The sequence below is a fragment of the Spermophilus citellus genome (assembly GCF_964194105.1).
Source record: "Spermophilus citellus genome assembly, chromosome: 4".
In the NCBI taxonomy this organism is placed as follows: domain Eukaryota; kingdom Metazoa; phylum Chordata; class Mammalia; order Rodentia; family Sciuridae; genus Spermophilus; species Spermophilus citellus.
The window spans coordinates 54,157,293-54,182,224 of NC_138185.1; the positions used below are offsets into that span (position 1 = coordinate 54,157,293).

The 24,932-nt window shown below is 50.5% G+C and overlaps 1 protein-coding gene across 2 annotated transcripts in view; it reads right to left on the reverse strand.

Annotated features, from left to right (window-relative positions):
- Positions 1 to 546: 546 nt before the first annotated feature.
- The window catches only part of LRRK1 (leucine rich repeat kinase 1), a 171,160-nt gene continuing 146,774 nt past the window's right edge, over positions 547 to 24,932 (reverse strand). For both annotated transcript variants that reach the window (XM_081289694.1, XM_081289695.1), the window contains exons 24-34: positions 22,979 to 23,228; positions 19,979 to 20,145; positions 17,254 to 17,451; positions 15,618 to 15,895; positions 13,818 to 14,012; positions 12,864 to 13,015; positions 8,955 to 9,072; positions 7,781 to 7,897; positions 4,400 to 5,250; positions 3,848 to 3,949; positions 547 to 1,903 (exon numbers count right to left, since the gene is read on the reverse strand). In XM_081289694.1, coding sequence (XP_081145820.1) covers positions 1,726 to 1,903; positions 3,848 to 3,949; positions 4,400 to 5,250; positions 7,781 to 7,897; positions 8,955 to 9,072; positions 12,864 to 13,015; positions 13,818 to 14,012; positions 15,618 to 15,895; positions 17,254 to 17,451; positions 19,979 to 20,145; positions 22,979 to 23,228 — 2,606 coding nt within the window. In that variant the 3' untranslated portion in view covers positions 547 to 1,725. The remainder of the gene's footprint in view (positions 1,904 to 3,847; positions 3,950 to 4,399; positions 5,251 to 7,780; positions 7,898 to 8,954; positions 9,073 to 12,863; positions 13,016 to 13,817; positions 14,013 to 15,617; positions 15,896 to 17,253; positions 17,452 to 19,978; positions 20,146 to 22,978; positions 23,229 to 24,932) is intronic.

The following is a 24,932-nucleotide window of genomic DNA, read 5'->3' on the forward strand; positions in this document are numbered from 1 at the left end:
TTCTAACCATGGTGTGAAGGGTCCCTGTAGGTTCTCCTCACAACAGCATGGACCCAGGCCAGGAGGAGAGTTTGGAGAGGTAGGTTGGGTGGTAGAGGAGAGATGGTGTTCTGGCAAAGTAGTCTGGCTGCAGTAAACACAAGGCACAGGCACTGGGTGGGGCACATACAAGATCTGGTTTGCATTTGGGGGGTAATTAGGCAGCTGTGGGGCCCTGAGAGGAGAGGAGAGGGAGAATGGGGATCTCTAAGACCATGCTGAGATGCCAGGATGGAGCAAGACTGTGGAGTGGGCAGGAGGCATGGACCTCCAGTTCCCCAGGACTTGGCCCAGGCTTGTAAAGGGAAGTGGGGGATTTGTTTTCTCAGGCCTGTGACTGACCGTCTTTGTCTCTGCTCATGGACACCGGTATGAGGCAGCCTGCAAGCTGGTAGCAGAGGGCTGAAAACGGGCTGTCCGTTCCCACCCGGGACAGGGAGTGAGCTGGGAAGGACCCAGCTGTGTAGCTGTCCCAAGCACTCAACAGACAAGAGACCGCGGTTTCATTCTTGAAGGTCTGTTTATTTTCAGATAAAAGGAGTCACATCTGCCTGCACACCCCACAAATCATAAGTTGGACTTTTCTAATTTAATTTTAGAGAAAGGTTCATCACCTTGAGCTGGAATGTGATCTCACATTTGGACGTCCACTCTGGTCAAGCAGTCTCAAATGGCAAGTCTTGGCAAAGATGGGGGTATGGGTGCATACGATTTACAAAACTGCTCCCTGTCGTACCCATACATCCCCAGTTAACAATTTCACTTTTCATAGTCTGCTGTCCACGTGTGCAGTAAATGTTGAGCAAATACATAATTTGGTAGAAGCCCCATACCATGTGATTTCACAACCAGAGGCCTGACCACCAAGATATTACTTAATTTGCTAAAGTGATAAACATGTGCAAACAAACAGGGCTTGTGCTCAGCTGTGTCCAAGTTTATCTTACTAAGCATAAACACAGGGCCCTTTGCAAATCCTGCTGACTAGGTTTCTCCTTCCTTTTGTTGGTGGGAGAAGAATGTAAAGGCCAGCGGGTGCCCTCGCACGGGGTTTTCCGGCCGTGGCACTTAAGGGAGCTCATTCATTCCCCAGCTTGGGCGACTCTCTGTGCCCAGGGTCCTTCTGGGGGTTTCTCACACAGAGACTTTGCCCAGATAAAGATACCTGATCTCAGCTCGCTCAAGCAGGGCCCCATACTCTGGGGACTTGAGCTTGGGAAATGGGCCGAGTGACTGGGGTCTCTACGGGGGAAGGGCCAGGGGTCACAGCCCTCCTCCCATCCTGCCCCCGAACGGCTCCTCAACAGGGAGGCTCTAGTGTAATTCCATCTGAGACAGGGAGGGCCCATTATGCCAGGAAGGCCTGGCCCCCCTTTGTGGGACCCAGCCTCGAATGGGGTCCCTCCCACTCCTGGGAGCTGATGGAGGAGGCCCCTCCTGACCAGACCCCACTGTCTTCCCTCGGGCTCTAAAACCATCAATAGGGGGACAGGGTAGTCAGGTAACTGCCCCGCAGAACCTGAGAACTCCCAAACCACAGCCAGGCGGTAGCTTCTCAGCACTTAGCAGCACAGGGTTCAGGGCAGAACTCCATCCGTCCTCTGGATCCTAGGAGGGCTGCAGACAGGGGGCTCAGGCGGCACCCCTGGGGCCAGCTGGCTCCACGCTTGGGTCCTTCCATGGGAATTACCTTCTCTTGCGTGTGCAAGCCTCCAGCCGGCCCAGCTCCTCGTAGGACTGGTAGAAAATGTCGAACTCCCTGGCGCCCCAGCCCCTCCAGACAGCCAGGCACCACTCTGTGTTCTCGTTTTCAAAGCCGCACACCACGGTGTCCTTTGCCACCACAGCTGCGTCCACCAGCACCCTGCAGAGAAAGAGGGTCTGAGAAAACCCATAGGGGTCCCCTCTTAGTGGGGGACAGTACAATCACCCTGCACACCTTGGAGTGGACAGAGCTGGCTAAGGGGGTTGTGTGTGTCCCCATCTGGCTTTGGGATGTGCTTGGATGCTCCCACATGGTTGCAGCCTGGAGACTGAGCTTTATATGAAGAGTCCCGAGGGGCTGAGGGCAGCAGCTCATGCTAATGGAAATTATCTGTAAGGGACCAAGACCCTGGAAGGCCACTGATGCACCAGAGCAAGCACCTTTCGTGCCTTCTTCAGACCTTGAAGTGTTCAGAAAATACCACTGACCCGAACTCCTGCTGGTGAACGGCCCACTGTGGAGTCTGGGCTTGTCAATTCCCTTGCCAAAAGCTCAGTGGGATTCTTCCTTCTCTCACTGCACTTCCATGTACTTGGAGGACACAGGGTAATACATTAGGTAGAAAGCCTGCTGCCCCACAGTCATAACTGTATATAATTTTTTGGTTTTGTGCATGATCTGTGTGTGCACAAGTTTCCTTTTGGGCCACAGTGGGCAGCTCCCCCATGGACTTCCTCTGCTGGTGGTCTCTCTGTGGGCTGGTGGCCTACCTCCAGGCACGTACTATCTGTGTCTCCTCTTTCTGTGACCAGTACATGTGCCTTGCTGGGCACTGAGTCTATTCTGTAAATCAGGATGTCCAGAAGCCTTCCACTTCCTAGTGGCCTTGCCAGGTCCTGACTTTAAGCTGCTGCCCAGGGTCTTTCTCCCTATAACCTGGCTTTTAAGAAAAACCTAGCTTTGGGGGATGAATATGAAAAAGAATACCAGGTAAAACTTAAGGGACACTAATGACAGGAATTCCAAGGTTCACTGAGCTGGGCTCTGGAGACCCACTTGATCCCAGAAGTCCAACCTGCAAGCTGGGAACTGGTTCAGCTCAAGGCTTCTGTCCAAATCTCAGCCAGGGCTGGGGATCAAACCCCAATATCACTTCTATAAGCACTCACTGACCAAAGGTCACTGGCTCCAGGACTCACCGAGAAAGCTCAATGTTGGTGGACAAGGGAGTAGAATTGCCATGGATGTCTCTTTGGTCATAGTCATGCTCTGGGGGAAACAGACTGAAAGGGATTTCTCTAGCCCCTTATGCTCCAGATGCAATAAAACCCTTGCCTGTGGATTTCTGCTCTCACTGCATAGAAACAGGACCAATGTGACGTGGAAGTGTTCCAGTGTGTGCATGTGTGTGTGTATGCACAAACACACCCACATGTGCCCACACAAATATGTTTGAATGGAGGGGCTTCTCACAAGGGAGATTTACCATGTGGGGCCTCAGAGTCAAAGTGAGGAAGCAGACATCACTAGAAACTGTAGTCCTGCGCCAGTCTTGCCGTGGAGACCATGTTCTGGACAGGCCTTCCCGCCCTGACAGCCTCATGGTGGACACAGACATGCCTGTTCAGAGTCATGCCCCCAGGCTGGAGATGCAAAGAGCAGAGTGTGCCTGTGTCATCTGGCCCTGCCTGGTGCTGAATGGGTAGGAAGGTCACCTCTGGCAGGGCTCTCCTCCTTGGCAGGAAGGATGCTTTGAATCGCCTGGAGAGATCCCTATTTCAATTGCAGTTGGACTCTGGCCCTGGAGATGCCCCCCACCCCAACAGCAAGGTGCCTGATCTACAGGTACACTGGGTACTCAGAAGAAGATGGCCCTGGCCAGTGGCTAATGCTCCATGTACTGGTTTTGCTGAGCTCCTGAGAGGTGCCTGGAGGACCCCATCTTGTTCCTGTTCTACCTGTGGCTATGTTGGTGGATGGTGTTTACTTGTGGGAACAGAAGGGCAGGAGGGACATCAGGCTGTCCTACAGGACCTGGGGTGGGGCCTCAGGTTCCCTACACCGCTCCCCTGGATCCCACAGAAGCCCCTCCCTCAGCCTTACCCATGAGAAGTCAGCTCTCGGGCTTTTAAGACAGCAATGACACGTCCCCGCTGGGCACCTGAATCCTTCTCCAGGCCAATGACAATAACATCTCCGCCACGCCTAAGAAACCAAAACCAAGAGGGGCAAGTGTTTGCGCATGGCTGGCGGTGCTCTCTGGGGGGATGGCGCTGTGTGCTGAAAGGCATGGCCGCCAAGTAACAAATGTGCAGTTTCTGCTAAGGTTTTAAGTTACGGAGAAGGTACGGCCTGTGAAGCAGATAAAGACCGTTCCCAGCGGGAAACCCAATCACAGTTGACGTGGCTCTCCTTTCAGGGCACCATAAACTCTCTAGTGGGCAGATGAGCTTTTTTCTCTGTGGCCATTCTAAGATTTGCTAAGGAGATCACTCCAGATTCCAAAACTGAGGGAGCAAATCCTTGGAAGAATAGGCCCTGGTGGGTCTGGACATTATCTTTAAAGGAAGCCACAGGGTTCTGCTCGCCTCATCCCCAAAGCAAGAGCGGTGGCAGCACAGGATGGCGACCCTCCGCCCCCACCAGGAAACTTACCTGGGGACCCAGATGAGGTCTTTGACAGCGAGGACCTTCACAGCCTGCAGGTGCTGGCTGAACGTCTCCCCGTCCATGGGGGTCAGGTCGTGCTCAGACCTGTCGGAGGCAGCACCGGGCTCCTGCAGCCTGTCTGAGTCCTCGTAGTCAGTGGAGAAAGGAACACTGGAACAGCTGGCTGGGGAGCTGGGCAGGCTGGAGAGGGACCTGGTGGCCCTGTGAGGTGGGGAAGAGGAGTAGGAGGACATGGAGCAGTAGTCGGTCAGCGAGTCCTGATGGGTCAGGATCTGCGTGCCCAGCTCCTCGCTGTACATTATGCTCACGTCTGCGATGCAGTCCCCATCGGGCCCCTTCAGGCTGGTTGTGTGGCTGCACGGGGGTTCCGGGCCTGAGGGTCGCACAGGAAACACGTCCCTGAGGGGGCTGGGGTCCCCGCAGAAGTATCGGGCACACAGCTGGTAGGTGGCCGAATGGTACATAACCAAGGAGTTGGCCTTGTCGTCCAGGCACCAGACGACCTCCTCCCCCCTGCAATCTGAGCTGCACACGACTGACATGACAACCGAGGGGGCCGCATAGGGCTCCAGCCGCCTGCTGATGTCCAGGGCTATGCAGTCAATGACAAGGAGGCCCGGCCCGTTGCTGTACCAGACCTCGGACCCACTGTTGACCACCTCCATGGCCTTCACTGGGTAGGGGTTCTGCCGTGTGTCTTCGTCAGGGATGCCAAACTTGGACCTGTTGGCTGTGTGGGAGCACAGGTAGCAACAGCTGTCGTTCGGGGTGCCCCGCACCACGGGAAACACAGCTACAAGGCCATCAGCCAGGCCAGCCAGCACCAGGAAGGAATTCTGTGGGGAGGAGACAGGGACGCATGAGGCCTTTTGGTCCCCCCATTCCAGGAAAGAGAATGCAAACCAGACTCATTTTATATTTGCCCCAGGTGGGCACATTATTTCCACTAATGCACCCAGAAAGGCTGGGGTTGCTAGCAGAAGCTTTAGGCTAGGGTCCAGAGAAGGTGCAGCCTTAGCCCAGCAGAGCCACCCCCACACTCCTTCCTATGTGGCAAAGGATGTGCAGCAGAGGAGCAGGGCCTACATGACTAAGTGCGGGTGGATGTCAGCTGGACCACGTACCCATCCCTGCTGGGGCTAGCTTCCTGCAGCATGAGCAGCAGGGAGCTAACTCTCCTTTGAGGCCACCAAAACCTCCCTGAGAGGCAGAGCATGGTGCCCTCCTCCTAGGAACACTACTTAATAACATGACAGAGCTGTAGGCATCCTGGGGGTCCGCCCACGCTAGGCAGCATGCTCCATGAAAGCAGAGACCACGTCCCTGTGCCCACCACTGTCCCCTGGGCACTGGCCTGGCACAGAGAAGAGCTGTCTCATCCATCTCTGTGGCCCTGGGACTCCACAGAGTTTTCTCTTCAAGTGGATAATACATGTTTGCTGAACTCATTCTGGAAGAAATCCCTCCCAACTCAACTCTCTCCTAGAAGTATGTCCTGGCCTGATTTCCAGCTTGACTCCTCCTCTGAAATGCCCACGGGACTTCTGACATTGATGGGGTCTCTAGGGTTCCCCCAGGCCTGCAGTGGAGCATGACCTCTTCTGCAGTCACCCAGCAGAGGTCTCTGGGCAGAGGTCGATGTTGCAGGGATGGTGCTGAATGATGGGCCCACCCCAGGCTTCCCCAGGGCAGCAGGGGTGAGCAGAGCTCCACAGAACAAAGGCAGAGTCAGGACGCAGCAGGATCCAGGCCGCCTGCCAGGGAGGGTGAGCGGCAGAAAGCAGCTTTGTTGGGAGTCAGGGCAAGTCAGGGGGTTGGGCTGTCCAAGGTAACCGAGTGACTGGCCTGGGACTCAACATCCAGGGAAAGAAGCTTGAAGAAAGTTTATCAAAATCCACCTTCGGGATTTTTGGAAGGATTTTAGAAAGCGGCCAAGGCAAACAGGCTTGCAGTTCTATCTGCAGTCCTGGTTCAGCCTGGCCCATTTGGTGAATGCCACGTCTTGGCTGGGTGAGAACGTGCACGTGCAAGAATGCAGGGGTCTGCCCTGCGTGGCCGCGGGCAGGACGGCCTCCGAGAGGGCGGGCACCCCTCACAGGAGGCTGTGCACAGAGCCGGCTTTATTCCCCCTGGTCGTGTGGGAGGTGGCACCCTGGCTTGGGGCTCTGGCCAGCGATGGCCTTCAATAACGCTTTGTGTCCTGCTCTCCTGTGCTCTGGTACAGGCCAAGCTGCCCAGCCCTAGGCACGGGGCCACAGTCATAAATGATCCTGAGGTTCATTTAATACCTGTTTCTTCTTCTTCTTCTTCTTCTTCATTTTTAAAGAAATGAAACTGGAGCAGGGTGGAGAGAACTCATATATTTTGCAACTGTCAGGGGGTCGTAATAACATAATTTCCAAGTGCACCCGCCTAGAGCTCTGGGAACGTTAAGCCCAGAGATCCATTTCACTATCTCTTGATATCCCCATTTTACAGATGAGGACACTGGAATGGAATGATGACAGTCAACACGTTTTAATAAGTGACACCAGGAAATGCATGCATTGGCAAGTGTGTCTGTGAATCAAACAGGTCCCTGGGGAGGAGTCAGAACTGCCTGAGCAGTGCCTGGATCCCAAGAGGGCCACAGAACCTGGGGAAGCCAGGCAGCTGCCTTTCACACAGCACAGCTTCTGTCGGAGGGTCATGGCCCCTGCGATTTTGAGAACTGAATAGGAGGGAGTATAGAAGAGGTGTGTGTGGAAGACTGTTCCTGGCAGAGGCTGGAGGGAGAGGTCCCAGCACAGTGTGCTGCAGTGTGGGGAGGGTCACGGAAGCCAGCGGGGTGGGGGGTCTCTAGATAGCTCAAGGTGTGGCACAGCTGGCTGAGCCTGGGTTGAGGAGAGCACCATTTGGTCAGGCCTGGAAGCTTGAGGAGATGAGTCTGCCAGGCCACCCTGGGCAAAAGAAGAACTGAGGTCTGGGGTGGACAGTGAGAGGCTGAGAGGAGGCAGACAGAGGGGAGCAGAACTGGCTGCCCTACAGGTGAGAAGCTGGACCTGCTGGGACATGGTTACTGGTACTGACCAAGAGATTCCTGATGTCACTGCCATCACAAGGGCCTATGTGCATCTGGGGGCTTGCACCATTTGCTCCAAAATCACTTCCCCTGAGTCAGGGTTTGTGGCATTTGCTTGGGGACAGTGGGCTTTCTATGCTAATGATAGCCAGCCACCAGTGTCTCTAAGGTGGACTAAGCCCATGTGCCCAGGGCTAGGTGATCCAAGAGGGTGTGGCTCTACTACTCCCCAGTCCAGCACAGGTGGGAGGCAGACCTGAACAGGGAGGGAAAGTCAGAGGCTCGCACACTGCCCCCCCACTCACCTTTTTAATAATAGGTACGGCCAAGAAGCAGGTGACAATAGCTGGAGTGTCCAAGGCCCGCTGGGGTGTGTTCAAGGGGCACATGCCCTTGAGGCTGTAGATGTAGATTTTCTGGTCCTGCAGAGACAGACGAGCCCACTGTGAGACCCCGGGCAGAAGGGACTACCATTTCCTACCAGGGTGCGCTTGGCCTCAGGGATCTCCTTTGTTCCTTAAAAACTAACTTGGGTTCTGGTTGATTGTTTATATATTTCTGCTCTTTGTAGAAACTTTGAAAAATACAGAATAGTCCAGAAGATAATAAAATTGCCCCAAATCCATTATTTAGAGGAAATTACTCTTGGGGTTGTAGGACACAGCACCTCTGTGGGTCTTCCGTGGATGTTTGTGTATGTATGTGGTACTGACAAAAGTGGCATCACAATACAATGACAATACGCCAAGGCAGAGCCCTCGTTCTTACTTCCTGTGTGAAGGATGATGTTGGAGTGCCTCTTGATGGCCTGTCACTCCGGTGTACTGTAATTTGGAAAATCTGTTGTCAGAGAAACTCTTAAGTTTTCACTACTATGACTTATATCGGCATGAGTATTCTTATAGATTTCTCCGTGTGTGGGTGTGTCTTGTTTATTTTCTTAGGATAAATTCTTAAAGTTGAAATGAACAAGGCTTAAGTGACATGACTATTTTGGAAATATCTGGTCTGTATTTGAAACATATTTTCAAACATCACATAGAAAGATGGCAGCAACCTATCCCCTACCATAACTTCAGAGCATTTGTTTTGGGGTATTTCTTCCCAGAGTTTTTTAGAAGACAGCTCCTTGGCCTTCCAGTGGTTCCCCTGACGTGAAGGAAAAAGGTTGTAGAGCTTAGAGGATGTGCCATGTAGAACCAGCACATGTCACCAACCTTCTGGGTTTCTCCTCCTGCTGAGTCTACACCTGACTCTCCACCTGAGCTTGGCTGCCAGCAGCAGGTGGGGCTGAGCTCCTTGCTCACTTGCTGCTGCCTTGGGGCTGATGGCACTGCTCTGAGGATGGCCTGCGGATGACCTGGGGTTCCCTGAAAGTCACCTTGATGTGGGCATCCTCTATTTTTATGTATCTAGTTCCCCTGAAGGCTGCACCCTGGTAGAGCCTGCTCTGGGGGGGCCCTGTAGGTAGACGTTTACCTCAGTGGCGGTCCACAGAGAACTCTGGACCTTGAGCTGGCAGCTCATCTTCATCCCGGCACAGGTCATCCTCTGCACTTCCAGAAGGCCTTTCTCAGTGTTTACCACCGTGTAGTTCCTGTGATCAGCAACAACATGTGGTCAATTCCCCGTGGCCAACGGGCCGCCTCTCTCACCCATGCTTGGTATATTCTTCCAAGTAATATAATGACCTTGGAGGAGGACATCACCTTTGGGCCTCATTTGCCTCTGGAAACTAGGGCACATCTGAGAGGTCAAGGTCCCCCCTTTATGCCATTGGGTGGGCCTGGGTTCTGCCTGCTTGGTAGCGATGCCTGAACATTGCAAGGAAAGGACATTCCCAAAGGAGGAAAGACTTTAAAAAAAAAATATATATATATATATGTATTTCTTAGTTGAGATGGACACAATACCTTTTATTTATTTATTTATATGTGGTGCTGAGGATTGAACCTGGTGCCTCACACATGCTAGGTGAGTGCTCTATTGCTGAGCCAAAACCCTAGCCTGATTTTTTTTTTTAATGACTTTTGAGGGTTAAGAAAGTTGTTCCCAGCATGAAGAAAAGGCACTTCCACCCAGACCACTCACTGCCCTCTCAATGGCTAGACTGTGCCCACAAGGGTGGTCCCTTGAGCTGAGTAACAAGGCCAAAGCTAAAGACAAGATGGGTGAATTCCACAGTAGCCTGGTGCAGAGTCTCCAAACGTGTCCCTGTCATGAGCGCTCTGAGAGTAGTGAGCAGTCATTTACAAGAGCTGGACCTTGGCTGAAGAGGCCTGACAGTCCCAGCACCACTGCCTCCCTGACATCTTGGGTGGACATCCCCTATGTCCTCTGTACAGAAGAGGAGGTGAAGTCGGGGAGGCAGTTAGTTATGCGTCCCAGATCACACAGCTTTCCTCCCCAATCTGAGAGAGCAAGTTAAGCTAGTGAACAGGAATCCACACTGTAAGATGTTTCCTGCTGCCATGTTTTGGGAACCTTGACATCTTTGACTGATAACACCTGATTTGCAGATGATAAGAATGGGCGAACAAAACAGCAAACCAAACTTTCTTCAGAGTAATATTTGTCCACATTTTCTCCAGTCTTTTCCCTCACATTGTAAATAGCTTTTACTTAGGAAAAAAAATTGAAATATGGAAAACAATAAATGTTATACCCCTATTCCTTCTAGTCAGAATTTTGTCACAGGTGGATTGTGTTTATCAGCTTGCCCTTTCTTTCCTCCGGCCTCCTTTCCTTCTGTAATTCAGGCATAAATCACAAGTTCTGCTCCACCCTGACTCTCCAGGCTCCCTGCCCTGTGCATCTGGCCGGAAGCCCTCCTCCCTTCCTGTGAGCTTGTCCTTCTTCAGGCTGGTGGGGAGCTTTCAATAACCTTCACAGGTCAACAAAGAGGCCTCTCTCTTCCCTCTGGGAATGAGCTTTCTGTGTCCTGAGCAGAGCTATCTCCAATACCCCACTGTGTGTACAAGATAAGAAGATAAAGAAAGCATCCCCAGGTGTGTGGAGCGGGGCCCATCCAGCAGGACAGGTTGGCTCCGGAATCCCTTTGAATATCTCAGAAGTCTCTGAGGACATTTTGCTTCTCATGTGTCAAATGTCCCAGGTTCATGTCCCAGCCCAGACCTGGAATTGGCCATTTCTCCTCTGAGGTCTGCTTCTCTTCATTACTTAGAGACCACTCACTACCTGGTCCTCGTGGTTCATGGGTATTTGGTTGCTTATTGTTTCTAGGTCTCTTCAGTGGGCACCAAACCAAAATATTTCCCAAGTCCATGCAATTTCAATTCAGAACTATAAGGTTTCTACTTACCTTAACATCCCATTCCCATTTTAGCTCATGTTGAAAATCACGGTTTCCAATGACAACAACATAATTTCTCATTAACTTTACCCCACAACCACAACGATATGTTAGAATAACAATAACACCACCACCAAAAATGTCATTACTGAAGACAGTGTAATACATAGTCATCTTCTGTATCCACAGGGAATTGGTTCCGAGATCCACTGTCTCCATACACTCAGGTCTCTTATTAAAAAAATGGCAAAATATTTTCATACTATCTTCCCACAGAGCTTAATCCTCTAGATGACTTACAATACTACAGTGCCAATGCTATGTAAATAATGCTCATACTCTATTGTTTAGGGAATAATGACACAAAGAAGTTTATACATGTTCAGTGCAGATACAATTAAAAAAATATTTTCCCTCAGCAGTTCGTTGAATCAGTGGATAAGGAGGGCTGGAGGGCAGCTGTGCAAAACTGCTTTTTTTTTTTAATTGTTTTGGTACCAGAGATCGAACCCAGGGGCACTTTACCACTAAGGCACATCCCTGGTCCTTTTTAAAATTAATTTTTTTTTTTTAATTTTGAGACAGAATTTCACTAAGTTGCTTAGGACCTTGCTAAGTTGCTGAGGCTGGCCTCAAATTTGTAATCCTCCTGCCTCAGCCTCCCAAGGTGCTGGAATTACAGACATGTATGTGCCACTATGCCTGGCTGAAAAATTGCTTTTTATTTTATCCTTAGAATGTATCCCAACGGATGGTATAGTCACCGTCCTTTTTAGAATGACTTCATTAAGGCACCATTTTTTAGTGTGTGTCTATGTCACAACCCTCTGTCCCAGAGACATAGAATCTGATGCACATGGCACCCAGACTGACCAGAGAGAATGGCAAAGTCCATTCCGTTGGTCTCATTACCACCCAGGCTTCACTTTGTCTGGCCTTCCCTGACTTTGGCACCTGAATATGTTTGCCACAGGGCTCATCAGAAGGCTACTGCCACCTGTGAAGATGTCTCACTAGGTAAGTGAGAGGCAACACACACTGGCTGAGACTGAAGGTTCTCGCACAAGATGGTGACTTCTCGGAGATTTGTCTTTGACACTTCCTTTCTCGTGCCCTGGCCTCTGTGTCCTGGGACCTTCTGCTTGTTCTTCAGTGGTCTCTTCCCCCTCTATCCCAGCCACCCTTGCCCAAGGCTGCATTCCAGATCTTGCTGCTGCTGCTGTGTCCCTCCTGCCCAAGCCCTGCCAAGCACCTGCTGTCTGACCACCTCCTCCTGGCTTGTCGGCTCACTCCGCCTCACACCATTACTCCCTGCAAGTCTCTCTTACTCTACCACGACCCTTGGCCTTCCCTGGTTTATGGCCTCACTTAGGTCCCAAGTCCTTCTCTGTAATATAATCACTTCCTTGAAGGCACCCTGCTCCTGTGCCTGACAAAACCCTGACTGCTGAAAACCACCTCGTCGCCCCTTCTGCAATCTGAGAAGCGGAACAAGCTGGGGAAGGTCACATAACCAGGCTGGTGGGTCTCATTTCAAACCCAGGACCTCTAGCCTGAAGTAGGCCTCAGCACCACCCTGCGGCACCCTGGACTTCCCCAGGCCTGTCGCATACTCTCTCCTTCCTTCTGGAGTATTACAACCTCCCCCACTGCTTCTCTTCTTCCTGCCACTTCATTGAGTAAAGGAGCTACTACTGGACTTCCTATTGCAGGGTGACCCTCCTACCTGGCTCTGGGTCCCCTCCTCTCACTCTGCAGTGACTTCACTGCCCACTGCAACATCACTTAATGTCCTGCATCACCAGGCTGCAAACGGCTTCCTCTCAAAGCAAACTCTCCCTGACTTGTGTTCCCAACACACCATCCTTTTTTCCTTTTCTGCCTCTCTTAACCGTAAAACTGTACCGCGTGTCTGCACATATTCAGTTTTCTCTCTTCCTGCTCTCTTGAATGGACTCTCACAAAGTCTTTTTACCCACTGTCCATTAAACAACGCTCACTGTGGTCATCACTGATTTTCTGTTCTCCAATCACACCCCAATACCAGTAGGACAGGACAGGCATCCGGGGGTTACCTGGATTCTTCTTTTCCATCCCAAAACACCACGGTGTACTCCTGGCCCTGGGATGAGAAGAAGGCCGTCTGCTTCCCACAGGGCAGCATGTACATGAAGGTGGCGAAGGTTGGGTCCTTCATCTGGCTCACCACGGACAAGGCCAGTGGGCGCTGAGGGACAGAGGTCTTTTGGTCATGAGCAGTCCATGCCAGTTCTGCCCATGAGATCTGCTGTCTCAAGTCAGGTGGGCATGAGGGAATTTGTCGTTCAGGACCAGATCCTAACAAGAGGCTCAGAGGATCTCGGGCACCAGAAACATACCCAGTTAGGCTTCTGGGTCACCATTGGCCAAGCATCTTGAGCTCAGCTGGTGAGGTCAGCCTAACCCCAACTATTTCATGCCATTCCTGAGGATGTACACTCATGTGAAGGGTTATTCTCAGTACATTAAACTAGCTCTGCCTCATTTGATAAATAAATTTAACCTTGAAACGTGGGGCTTCTCCCTATGAATAATAAAATAGCTTTACCACTATACTGTGAACCTTGCTTCTCACAAGCAACCATTCCCCCCATTACTTTACAAAGAGATACTTAGATTCCCTCTGCTCTTGCATTAGAGGTTATGTTACTGTAAAGGAATTGACACACATGTTGAATGGTGCTCAAAAGTTATGGATTTCGGAGCATTTTGGGTTTGGGGATTGGGTATACTTAACCAATAAAGTCTATGCAAATATCCCCAAATCTGAAAAATTCAAAAGAAAGTTCATTTTTCCTGAGAATAATACACAAAATGATACTGGTATGTTGGGGCATTAAATATCTCTCTATAGAAGAGGTGATCAGAGAAGTTTGCCTGTTGTTCTTAGTAAAGGGTGGTGGGCAGCCATTCACACATTTGCCATTGTCTCTGCCACCAGCACAGGAGGTCCCAGGTCCCAGGCACTGTGCCCGCCTTCCCCTCCGTACCTTTTCTGGTTTTGTGTCCCAGCACTCCATCATGAGTGCCTGGAGTCGATGGAACTGCACTTCCTCTGGCTGCCCCAGAATGGGGCGGATGCCCTTGGACAGCTTCTTGGCAATCTGAAGCTGGTGGTGGCCTAGTGCAGGACGCTGTCCCGACAGCAACTCGTAGAGCACCATCCCATAGGAGAACATATCTACCTGGGCAGAGAAGCAAGCCAAGTCAGGTCCCCTGCCTGAGCCCAGTGGCTTTTGGCAAGCTGGCCCTGAGGTGGAGGAGCAGGGAGACAGACACAATTAAACAAGGAAAACATGGGTCCTGCTAAAGGAAGACCACCAGTGATCCCTCCACAAATCATCCATCTATCTCCATCTGTCTATCCAATCAACCATTGGTCTTTCTGTCCATTTATCTACACATTCTCCCATCTACCTATTCATGTATCCTTCCAACCACCTGTTGTTTTATTTATCTACCCATTTTCTATCCCTTTTCTATCCATTCATCTACCCATCCACACATCTATCTGACTACCTGTCCTCCTGTGAATTTATCCATTCATCTTCCCATATTTTGTTCTTTCCATCCACCTATCTATCTGACTTCCTGTTCTACTGTCCATTAATTCATCATCCCACCCACCCACTCATCCATTCATCCTTCTAATCAATAAACTCACAGTGAGAGCTTGTTAACCTCCAGGTATTGATTAAGGGGCACAATGATGGCAAGACCCTTGGATTAACAGGTTTTGTAGAGGGGCTGTGCATGTAACTCACAGACTGGGAGTAACTCCTAGATTGCAATCCGTGTCTCTCACTTTAATTTTCATAAAAAGGCCCAGCAAGGAAAGAATTATACAGGCACCTGCATAACTTATAAGGGTCAAGAAATAACTTTCAGCAGGAGAATGGCTGAGAAAAGACTGGAAAAGTTTTAATATGAATGTTTCTAATTAAAATCCAAGTTTTAAGGTGAACACCTTATCTGTGTTATATGCTATGAAGAAGCTCTTATTTCCGTTGCTCTGATTTGACTTTTCTATCTTGAGCAACAAACACAGGTGCCAAGTTGATATGCTTAGGTCATTCTCAAAGCAATTAGTCAATCGCCCATCTAAGAATCACCCAATAACCAGAAACAGCAGATGAGGGGAATTTCAATGCTGGGTGATTAATTAATAAGGCCAGGACTAGATGCAGCACAGTGTGGCAGAGATGATTTCAAGTTGTCTGAGTACCTGCATCTACCAATTATCAGGTAAGAAGATAAACTGTCTGAATTAAGACTGGCCATTCAGCTGCCTGGGGAAGCTATAGTTGTCCTGCTAGAATTTTCTGCCTTCTGGGTTGGCATTTGATTTGGCCAGCACCTTGTGGCCAGCCCCTATGGGCTAGTAGCCTTTACCACATTTACTCCATCTGCTTCTCAAGAGCACCCTGCAAGGCTGGTCCTCTGCCCTCATTTTGTACATCAAATGTCATAGTTGAGTCCCAAATCCAAAGCCACTTCTGTCTCAAGACTCTTTACAGCCTGTACAATGTTCATGAATTGAGGTTTGACAATTCTGAGCCTAAGGAAAAGTCAACCTTGTCACGAGCAGATAGACAGAGGCCCCTGCGTCCTTCCCACTTAAGCCAGAAAGAACCTCCCTCACTGAGCAAGGTCAGAGCAAGGTCAGAGAGAGAGAGAAAAGTGCTGAGGGGCTGCTGAGCTGGGAAGCTCCAGGGGCCATCAGGACTGTTTGGCTGGCCTCAGAAGGGACTTGGGGTGGGGCCAGGGACAGCAGTGGGTTGGGCAGGTACCTTCTCATCATACACGATGCGAGGCCTGATCTCTGGGGCCTGGTAGCCAGGGGTGCCCTCCACACCCAGGGCTCCCTCATGAAAGGACTGCCGTGAGATCCCGTAGTCAGACAGCTTGATGTTGATGTGTTCCTTGACGTCCAGGGACCACACCAGGATGTTGTCCGACTTCAGGTCGCAGAAGATGATGTTCTTTTTGTGCAGGTAGGCCAGGCCTGAGGCAATCTGGTAGGCTATTTTTTGGGTGAGCATGTGTCCCAGGGGCATAAAGGAAGAATCTTGCAAAAAGAAAAAAATATAACAACTTTGAAATTCATCAAAATTTCAATTTTTTTTGGAATAAAATGAACATTGTGGTAACTGTCTCCCATTCTTCCATTCTCTCTCCTGCTATCATTTGTTCCCAAAGGCCCATGTGTTAAAGTCTTGATTCCTAGCCTGTGGCACTACTGGGAGGTGGTGGCACCTTTGAGAGGTGGGACCTAGTGGAAGGAAGTTAGGTCACTGGGAGCATGACCTTGAAGGGCCTAAGGGGACCCTGGTCCCTCCCCTCTCCCTTTCTGCTCCCTGGCCGCCACGAGGTGGGCTGCCTTCTCTCCCACCATGATGTACTGCCACCACTGGCCCAAGGCAACAGGGCCAAGCAACCAGGGATTGGAACCATGAGCCAAAATAAATCTAGCCTTCTTTTAAGTGGCTTTTGTCAGCTATTTTGTCTCAGTGGTGGAAAGTTGGCTAATCCATCTCCCAATACTCTAAGTCCCACTGGTGCGGGCTCACTATTTTTCAAGATGGACAGAGAATGTTCTTTTTAAATGAAATGGTATTTCGGATAGAAATGCTCCTGTGAGAGCTCCTTTCATGCCATCTCATGCTTGGAATTGCTGGTGTTTTCACTACAAGGGCAAGGATTCAAAATCCCATTAGTTCATGTCAGGTCAGGGTGGTCTCACTCTCGAGAACAGAGCTGCAGATACAAGAAGTTCATTTAAAATTTTTCCTTTTCACGGAGGGAGAAGGGACTGATTTTAATACCATTTCTTCTTTAGTCCAAAGTTACCAACTTTCATTGGCAGCTCTCTGGAGTTTGGTCAGCATTTCTCAAGGTAAATTCCTTTTAAATTTCTTAAAAGATTCAGATATGATACAAGGGAACCCAGGGTCTCAGACATGACAATGGTGGGCAGCACAGTGTCTTAGTTGGAGAAGGGATTTAGTTTCGTAGCTGGTGGGCTTGGGGTGCCAGCTGCTATAATTTGGGCCCACCTAGGGCTGCCTCATTTAAGCTCGATGCCCTCTCTGGGGGGCTATTATTATCTCTCTTATAGGAAAGTAAAATAAGCAAGTTATGGCAACCAGGATTTGGAACCTGGTTCTGTGACTCTCGAGTGGGAGGTCCTCAGGCCCTACCAACGTCACCATCAAGGGTTTAGGCCTGGTGAGGAGCTTTGCCATAGGACTGGGTCATTGAGACAACCTGTGGCTCTCTACTTTTGTACCCTGACAGCCGGGTCAGACTGGGGGGAGGCCTTGGGCCCACGGCCTCCCTGAGGCCTGCCCTGCCAGCCCGACGGCCCTGGTGGCCTCCTGGAGGCAGGGCCCAGGCAACCCCCTGGAGGCTGTCCTCTGCCCGTACCTTTGGCGTTCTCAGACAGCACCGTGTTGAGGCTGCTGAGCGGGGCAAGCTCCAGGGCGAAGCAGAGCGGGTGGATGCTGATGCCGATGAGCGACACGATGCAGGGGTGCTGCAGGGCGTGCAGCATGCTGGCCTCCTGCCGGAACTCAGAGAAGTTCTTCATGGCATCTGTGGCCCGCAGGTGCCTCAACATGGTGTCTGTTGGGGGACAGCACGGCCTTCAGCCACCCAGGGAGGACAAAGGAATTGGGCATGGGTGAGGCAGCCTCCCAAGGGCCACATGACATGGGGGCCTCGCAGGATGGGAGGGGTCAGGTGGGGCAGGGATTTACATCTTAAGGCACACACTGAATAAGGGATTGCCATGTCGTGGCCCAGAATTTGGCACCAAGGGGTTGTACCGTGGGCTGATGCTAAGCCCCCTTCTTTTCAAGCACTAAATGTGGCCCTGTAACTTCTGGAAGTCGCTGAGTACCCACTAAGGCCCACCTGGCCCTCTTGATGGAGGACTGCCACATGTGCCCACCCTTGTCACCCAGAGAGGGCTGTCACCCCAGACCCATGGTCAGCTACCTAGGAGTCCCAATTATGTCTTCTTTCTTTTGCATCCGTGGCATCTCACTCAGCAGCTGAGTCAGGAAATGTCTGGAACAAGTCCCCTTAACAAGGCCCCTTCCTCTGTCCCCTTAAGGATGCTGAGGCTTAGGTCACTGCTAGTAGCCAGGATCCCTGAAGGTGGAAACCACCAGTCCCAGGGCCACTGGCCTGTGACAGTCATCTCCCGCCAGAGGAGACAGGTCTGGGAGGTGGTGGGTGATTTCCAACCCTACACTGTAAACTTCTTCCATTACCCTTAAAATTCATGACAGCCTGCATGAGACCCTGGAGGTGTCAGGACACTGCCCACCGGGTGTGACCAGCATACACAGAATCAGCTGGGCCCGAGGCCACCAGGCAGGGTGCATGCAGGCCCTGTTTGTCCTCTTGTGTTCAGTCTGTCTTGTCCTCTTGATTCTGTCTCTCCTCTATGTTTATAAGTTATAATAGGTGATTGTTGGGGGTGAGAGTTCAAACAGCATGAAAATCTTTGGTGATCGAAGGCACTGGCTGTGCCAGATCTATGTGTGTGCAGCCACTTGGTTCTTAAGTATAAAGGTTTTGTTTTCCACATTGGGTCCTTAACCCATTAGAAATTTATGTTGTGCAATAAGATTTAAATCTGCACTCCATTTGGTGTGTCCTTCTCCCCTGACCTGCTACATCATCTCTGCAGTCCACCAGCTCCCTGCCTGTGCAGGCCTAGGCCTGCCCCAGAAGGAAATGGCCTTAATGTCTGCAGATTCACGTCATGACATTTTCAGGGCAGTCCTCTGCGCTTTGTCTTCCGTTGTCAATATTTTCAGTTCTAGGATTTTCTCATTGCACGTGCATTTTACAGTTAATCAAATTACATGTAGATACGCCCTGTTGAGATTCAGAGAACTAAATGGAATGATGCGCTGGTTATTCCTTGATACCACATGGTTTTTATTTTATGGTTTTTATCATGGAGCACGTTTGCTAATGGGTCCTTGTTGTAGATGGGGACACTGCTGAATTCGGATGCTCTTCTCATGTCTAGCAATTTCAGGAAGCCCTGATTGGCTCTGACATTTGTCAACCAAGTCTGTTAGATCTTCTATGCAGAAAGTCACAGTCTCTTCAGACAATTATAAGTTTGACTCTTCCTTTCTATGTTCTGTATATTTGTCTGTGATTCTAATTTTTGCTACCAGGAGTATAAATTAGCTTTATGACCACACAGTTTACCTATTCTGAGCCAGGGGCAGTGGAAAATGTGATTTTCAGTAGGCTAGATGGAGGACTGGCTGGGCATTACATGGTACCATGGTTGGAACATGTTCCCTGAAGTTCACATTTTGAGAGCTTCATTCTCAATGCAATAGTGTGGGAGCTGGAGCCTCATAAGAGGTGACAAAGTCAAGAGGGCTGTGTCTTCACAAGTGGATTCCTGTGGCTGTCTCAGGAGTGGATTATTATCACAGAAATAGGCTCATTATAAAATAAAGTTCGGCTCCCTTTTTGCTGTCTGGCTCTCAGACTTTCTTAACCTTCAAAGGCCCTCACCTGATGCCAGAGCCACCCTCTTGGGCCTCCCAACCTCTAGGACCACAAGCTGAGTACGTTTCTATTGCTTAGTAATCCCCAGCATGTGGTATCGTTACAGCAGCAGAACAGGACTAAGACAAATGGTGATGGGTTCTTCTTGGTGGAGAATATTCCTGAACCATCCATGATGCTTGGGGCTGAGTATGCTGCCTCTAAGGTAGACAAGAGGAAGCTCCTTTCTTTGTGGTTGGGCAGTAGGGGAGAAGCATTCCAATCCATCCACTGGGAGTGCCCACCTTCCTATGCTCTGTGCCTGTGCCCGGCTCAGAGTACACAGATAGGAAGGTGGTCTCTGTTCTCGGGGGCTCTTGGCTAGACAGGAGGCTCATCTCTAAGAATGACCCCCTAGGCCTCACATGGCTTGGCTTTCCAGCCAGTCCCTCAAACTGTCAAGCATGAAGCAGAGCTGCCTTGGGACCCACAATGGCCTTGCCCACCCTCCTTGCCTCCTATACCATATGTGTGTCACCTCAGGCCCCCCTGAGGTGGCATGGAGTTTGACCAGAGAAAGCAAATATCTGGGGGAAAAGTAGTGTTAAGGTAGGGCCCCTGTTACCTGCTGGAACATTAGCAAAATTCTTAAATTTCTTGATGTGGAATCGCTTCACAGCCACAGGCTGGCCCTGGTACCGGGCTCGGTAGATGACAGTGCCGCTGCCACCTTGGCCCAGGATGCTGCTCTCGTCCTCATTGTGCTCCAGCTTGCTGTTCTCCAGGAAGAGCCTGCAGCACACACAGCTCAGGGTCAACCCAATGACCACACCCTGGGTCCTGGGCCAGGTCATTTGTTCCCCACGTGAGAGTCACAGTTCAAGCTATCTGTGAGGATGGACCAGTCTGGGTTAACCCTGGACCTGCCACATGCCAGTGGGCAAACCATACCTTGCCAAACCTCAGTCCCTTCCTCTGCGAAGTGGGCTCATAATAGGAGATGACCAGGACATTTCGATGACACCAGGCTGAGGGTACCAAAAATGGTGGGTACGGAACAAGGATCCCTTTGGATGTTTTACTCCGAAAGATTTTGTGCTTGGACAGTTAGCATCCCTCAGACTTACTCACACTGTCTCTCTACTTTTTGTTATGCCAAGACTGTATATGCTGCCATGTGCTGCCTGGCCAGGGTCCCCACTGTCCCGATTTCACCCAAGGGCAGGGAGCGTCAGCCACCTCACTGGTCTCTGTGTTCTAATCCTAGTGAAGAAAGATTTCTACCAGGATTTTGACAATACTAGCAGTTGCTCCTGGACTTGGCCTTCTCTGCAGATTCCTGGGGAGTCTGGAGGGTCTTGACTTAGAAGGCCAGGGCTGCATGGACCAGTGGCCTAGAGTCTTCCCGGCAGCCCAGATGGAGGCCAGGACAGAAGGGGCAGGATGTCAGGTCCTCTGTGGACTTTGATGCTCAGAGGCTCTAGGGCTGGCATGCAAGGCCTGGGCCTTCATGGGTGCCCTTTGTTACCCCAGGTCTGAGCCGTGGCCAGGATACTTAGAGGCTGCTTCTCATTCCTTGGGACTCCTCTTTATCTTCAGAAACATTACAGTGAAAAGGCAAAGCAGGGAGCCAAGAAGGGAGGAGAAGACAGCCAACCTGCTGAAATTCACCTGAGTTCCCCAGCACCCTGGCAGGTGCCCCGTCCAGGTGCCCCATCCAGGCAGAGGTGAAGCCCGCACCTGAGCCTTCCTGGCCCCACTGGTCTGGCCTATAGATGGGGTTGTTTTCCATGACTTTAGGAACAGGTTTGTGGTTGTTCAGACTGCACAGCTCAATCACATCACCATCTACACCCACTGCAGCCCTTAGGGGCATCACAAAAGATGGGCTGGAGTTGTTCTCCAAGCACCCAACAAAACCACCTCTCACCTAGGATGGGCATGGGGAGCTGTGGGAACACTGGGGATCCCTCGGGGGCTTTCTATTAGGACTTGCACAGACTCAGGGAGTACATGCTTTTGTAGGAGCCACAGGGCAGAGTTCTGCCTGCCAAACTCCAAATTTGGGGGGTGTGATGGTTTGGGGCTGTAGTTGGGTCCCAGATGAAGTCTGGAGCACCTCTGTTGAACAGTGAATCCTATTCAGATTGTCAAGGTTTTCAACTTCCTGTCAAATAACTTCATTTCAGAATTCTGCTACAGCCTGATTTGATTCAAACCAAAAGGAATAGTACAATCTGGCTTTTCAAATTCCACACAGTGAATTCCACATTCAGTTGGGGTCTCTAAGCTAAGATGTAAACATAGCAAAGTACAACAAATGAAAATTCTAAAATTTGAGAGGGTCTCTAATTGGGCACCTCCCTAAAAATATCAACCTGATATTTTTATCAGATTGTATTATGCATATACATACATATATATACATACATGTATACACACACAATGTATATGTATATATTGCATGTATATACTAAACTTCCCATGATCTCTGAGAACGGAGAATCCTCATGTTAAAGATCTAGGAATGAAGGGAAGTCATTTTGCAAGAGTGGCATCTGTCACATACATTCATTTGTGAGATTATTGGGGATAATGAAAAGAACTGCAGGAATCATCTAATGTAGGATGCATTTCCTTTGTTTATTTACTATTATACTTTTGGTGCTGGGATGGAACCTGGGCCTCATGCAGGCTAAGCACATGCTGTATCACTGAACTCTACCCCCACTCCTCCTCAATTTAACAGTCAGCCAGAAGCAAGCTTTGGAACCCAATTCTGCAAATTCACAGAGTATTCCACATCTGCTTGAAGTGATGTAGAAAATATGAGAATACAAATATTCTTGTGGAATAAAAGGGGGAGAGTTTAATGTTCTTTAAAAAAAACAGATACAGCATGCATGCCTTTCAGTGAGAAATCAATAGGACTTTAGAACTCCAAAAATGCTGGGAGCTGCTTGATATCTAATCATCTCCAGGGAGACCAAATCACAGATTTGGTTTTCTATCCACCAAAGAAGATGCCATGTTTTACTGAGGACTTGGATTTTGTTGCCATTACCAATTGGGTGGGACAATAGAATACTTCCTCCAGCATCTTCTCCCAGTTATCAGTCATGAGCACGGGTAGAATCAACTGTAGAGCAGTTAGGGGACCAAATGCTCAGCCTTGGGGCTGCAGTTGGGAATAAGCATTTACCCAAAGAGTAAAATGAGACTAGGTTTGGGAGCATTTTCCTTCCTAAGGGGCTGGAGCACATCTCTTTACCTTCCATTCTTTCTAGCTCGCAGAGAGATAGGAACTAGAAGAAGTGAGGACTAGTTCAGCAGAAAGGAACTTTAGCTCATGAGAGGGGAAGAAAGGGCAGTGGTCCCAGATAGCTTCACCTGCGAGGTGCCCAACTGGGCATGTTTAGGTTAGTTCCCTTTTAGGTTCCCTCCTGGTTCCCTTTTAGCATGGAGACCTGAGATCTGATGGGAAGCAATGGCTGCCACCTCAAGTTGGCCACCATGGAGTGACCCAGTGGAAGGGGTCTGCCCTGGGACTGATGGGCACCTGCATGGCTAGAAGCATAGCCCTGTGACCTGCACCTGTGTCCTGGGAGGGGCCCTGGAAGCATACCTGGCTGGGAAGTCTGTCATGAACAACTCGGGCACCAGTTCCTGGAGTGGCACAGGGAGGTCTGGGTGTCTAGGGCAGGTGATAAAGTCCCCCTCGATGGCCGTCAGCACACAGTCTTCCATGTCGAAGTACTGCACGCCTTCTGATTTTTCACTGGGATCCTTGTGCTGGGCCCAGGAGGTCTCACAGACAGGGCAGGGCACATATTGCTCCATGAGAGGCGTCCCATCACTTTCTGTGGCTGTCAGGGCTAAATGGGGACAGAGAAGGAGAGCTCACACAAGATAAGGTGGCTGAAGGTGAGTCTCCTGAGCAAAAAGCACCTTGCAAACCTGGGCCAGGTGGACCTTCACAGCAGGGGTCTGGCCGCCCTTGCCTGGATCCCAGGGAGAGTCCCAAACTGAGTGCCATTGTTCATTGTGAACATCCATGTTCATCATGAGTCCCAAACTCAATGCCTTTTTAGACAGTGCTATTGTTCATCTTGGAAGATGTTCCCTACGAGTAGGTGAGGATGCACCTAAGTGCTGCCTGGTGGTCTTGATCTTGAGCAGGGGCCTGGAAACCATGCACCCATGGAGAGGCTGGTGGAGCAGGGTGAGTAGGAGAGCGGGAATCCCACCTTCATGGCTGGGGCTGGATCTGAGCTATACTCCAGCCATTCAAACACAGCTGGCATAAGGAACCATTCTTAATATTAGACACAGAAGACTTGAAACTACTATCATGCTTTCTAGAAGAGCAATACAGGAAGGGGGAATCATGAGTACAAAGGATAGTAGACAAATCTAGTCATCTGACATGGGTTTCCCTGAGCAGAAGACATAACTTTTCTGTGTGCCTCTGATGGGTGCAAAGAAACATTGGCACCCTTGGGGCTGGCCAATGACCTGCTCTGTGCAGGGTTAGAGGGAAATGCCTACAACTTCCTGTGTACATTTGACTTCTACAGGCATCCTGCTGGGAGTGGCTCTTGGCCACTGGCTGGTGGCACTGGGTCAAATTTCCCAGCATCTGAAGGTGGGGGGCACTATTGGATGGGGAGCTTCAAAGTGCCAGAGGGCTGATGTGGGCCAAGGCCCCCCCCCCCCTGGATGGCCAAGAGCCCCCAAATTCTCACAGATCACATACTGGACAGGCTTATTTGAAAGCCCCTCTCTAAGCCATTGCTCCTTGTAGGTTACCCTCCTGCCAGTACCCAAGGGGCCCCAGCCACAAAGGAAACCAGACCCTAGTGGCTGGAATGTGTATTCAGCAACACCCTGCCACTTCTGTAAGCACTTTTCCTGATGCTGTATTTTGGATGCAGGGATCTTAGGCAGGTGAGGAAGTGGCTCAGAGAGGCCAAGGGACTTGTTTGAGCAGGTAGTTGGTTCAATGGGATCCCAACCTACTTTGCACTGGGTCTCTCCTCTCCTCCCCATCACCCCTGACAACCTCTTCCCTGCCGGCCCCTCTGGGTGTTTGTCTCCACTCCAGTAACAAAACAAACAGAGGACCTCAACAGCACTTCAAAAAGTATTTTCTTTGGTTGAACTGTCAATGACAAAGCTGATCCAATGGGTCTGAGAAGGGCCATGTGGGTGGCTGCTTACCACTGAGGAGTGGGGAGGCAGGGAAGGACAGGTGCCCTCAGCTCTGCGGCTCCCTTCCCTCCCTGCCAGCCCCCTCTAATGTCAGCCCCTCTGTCTTCACTGTGTGGAGTAGCCACACTCGACTCACACGGAGCATGTCCTTGGGCCACACGTGGGATCCAGAGTCACCTCTCTTCCCAGGGGTCCGAGTGCTGGCACATTCTCTGAGGGGCCCAGTCCATACCTTCTCACAGCATTCCCTGCCCAAGCTCAGAGCTGGAGTCCCCTGGGGTTAGGTCTCTTACCAAAGGGCCACCTCCCACCTCCCCTAACACACACTGGTTTTCTTGGTCTGAATCCTAGTGGAATTTCAATTTCCC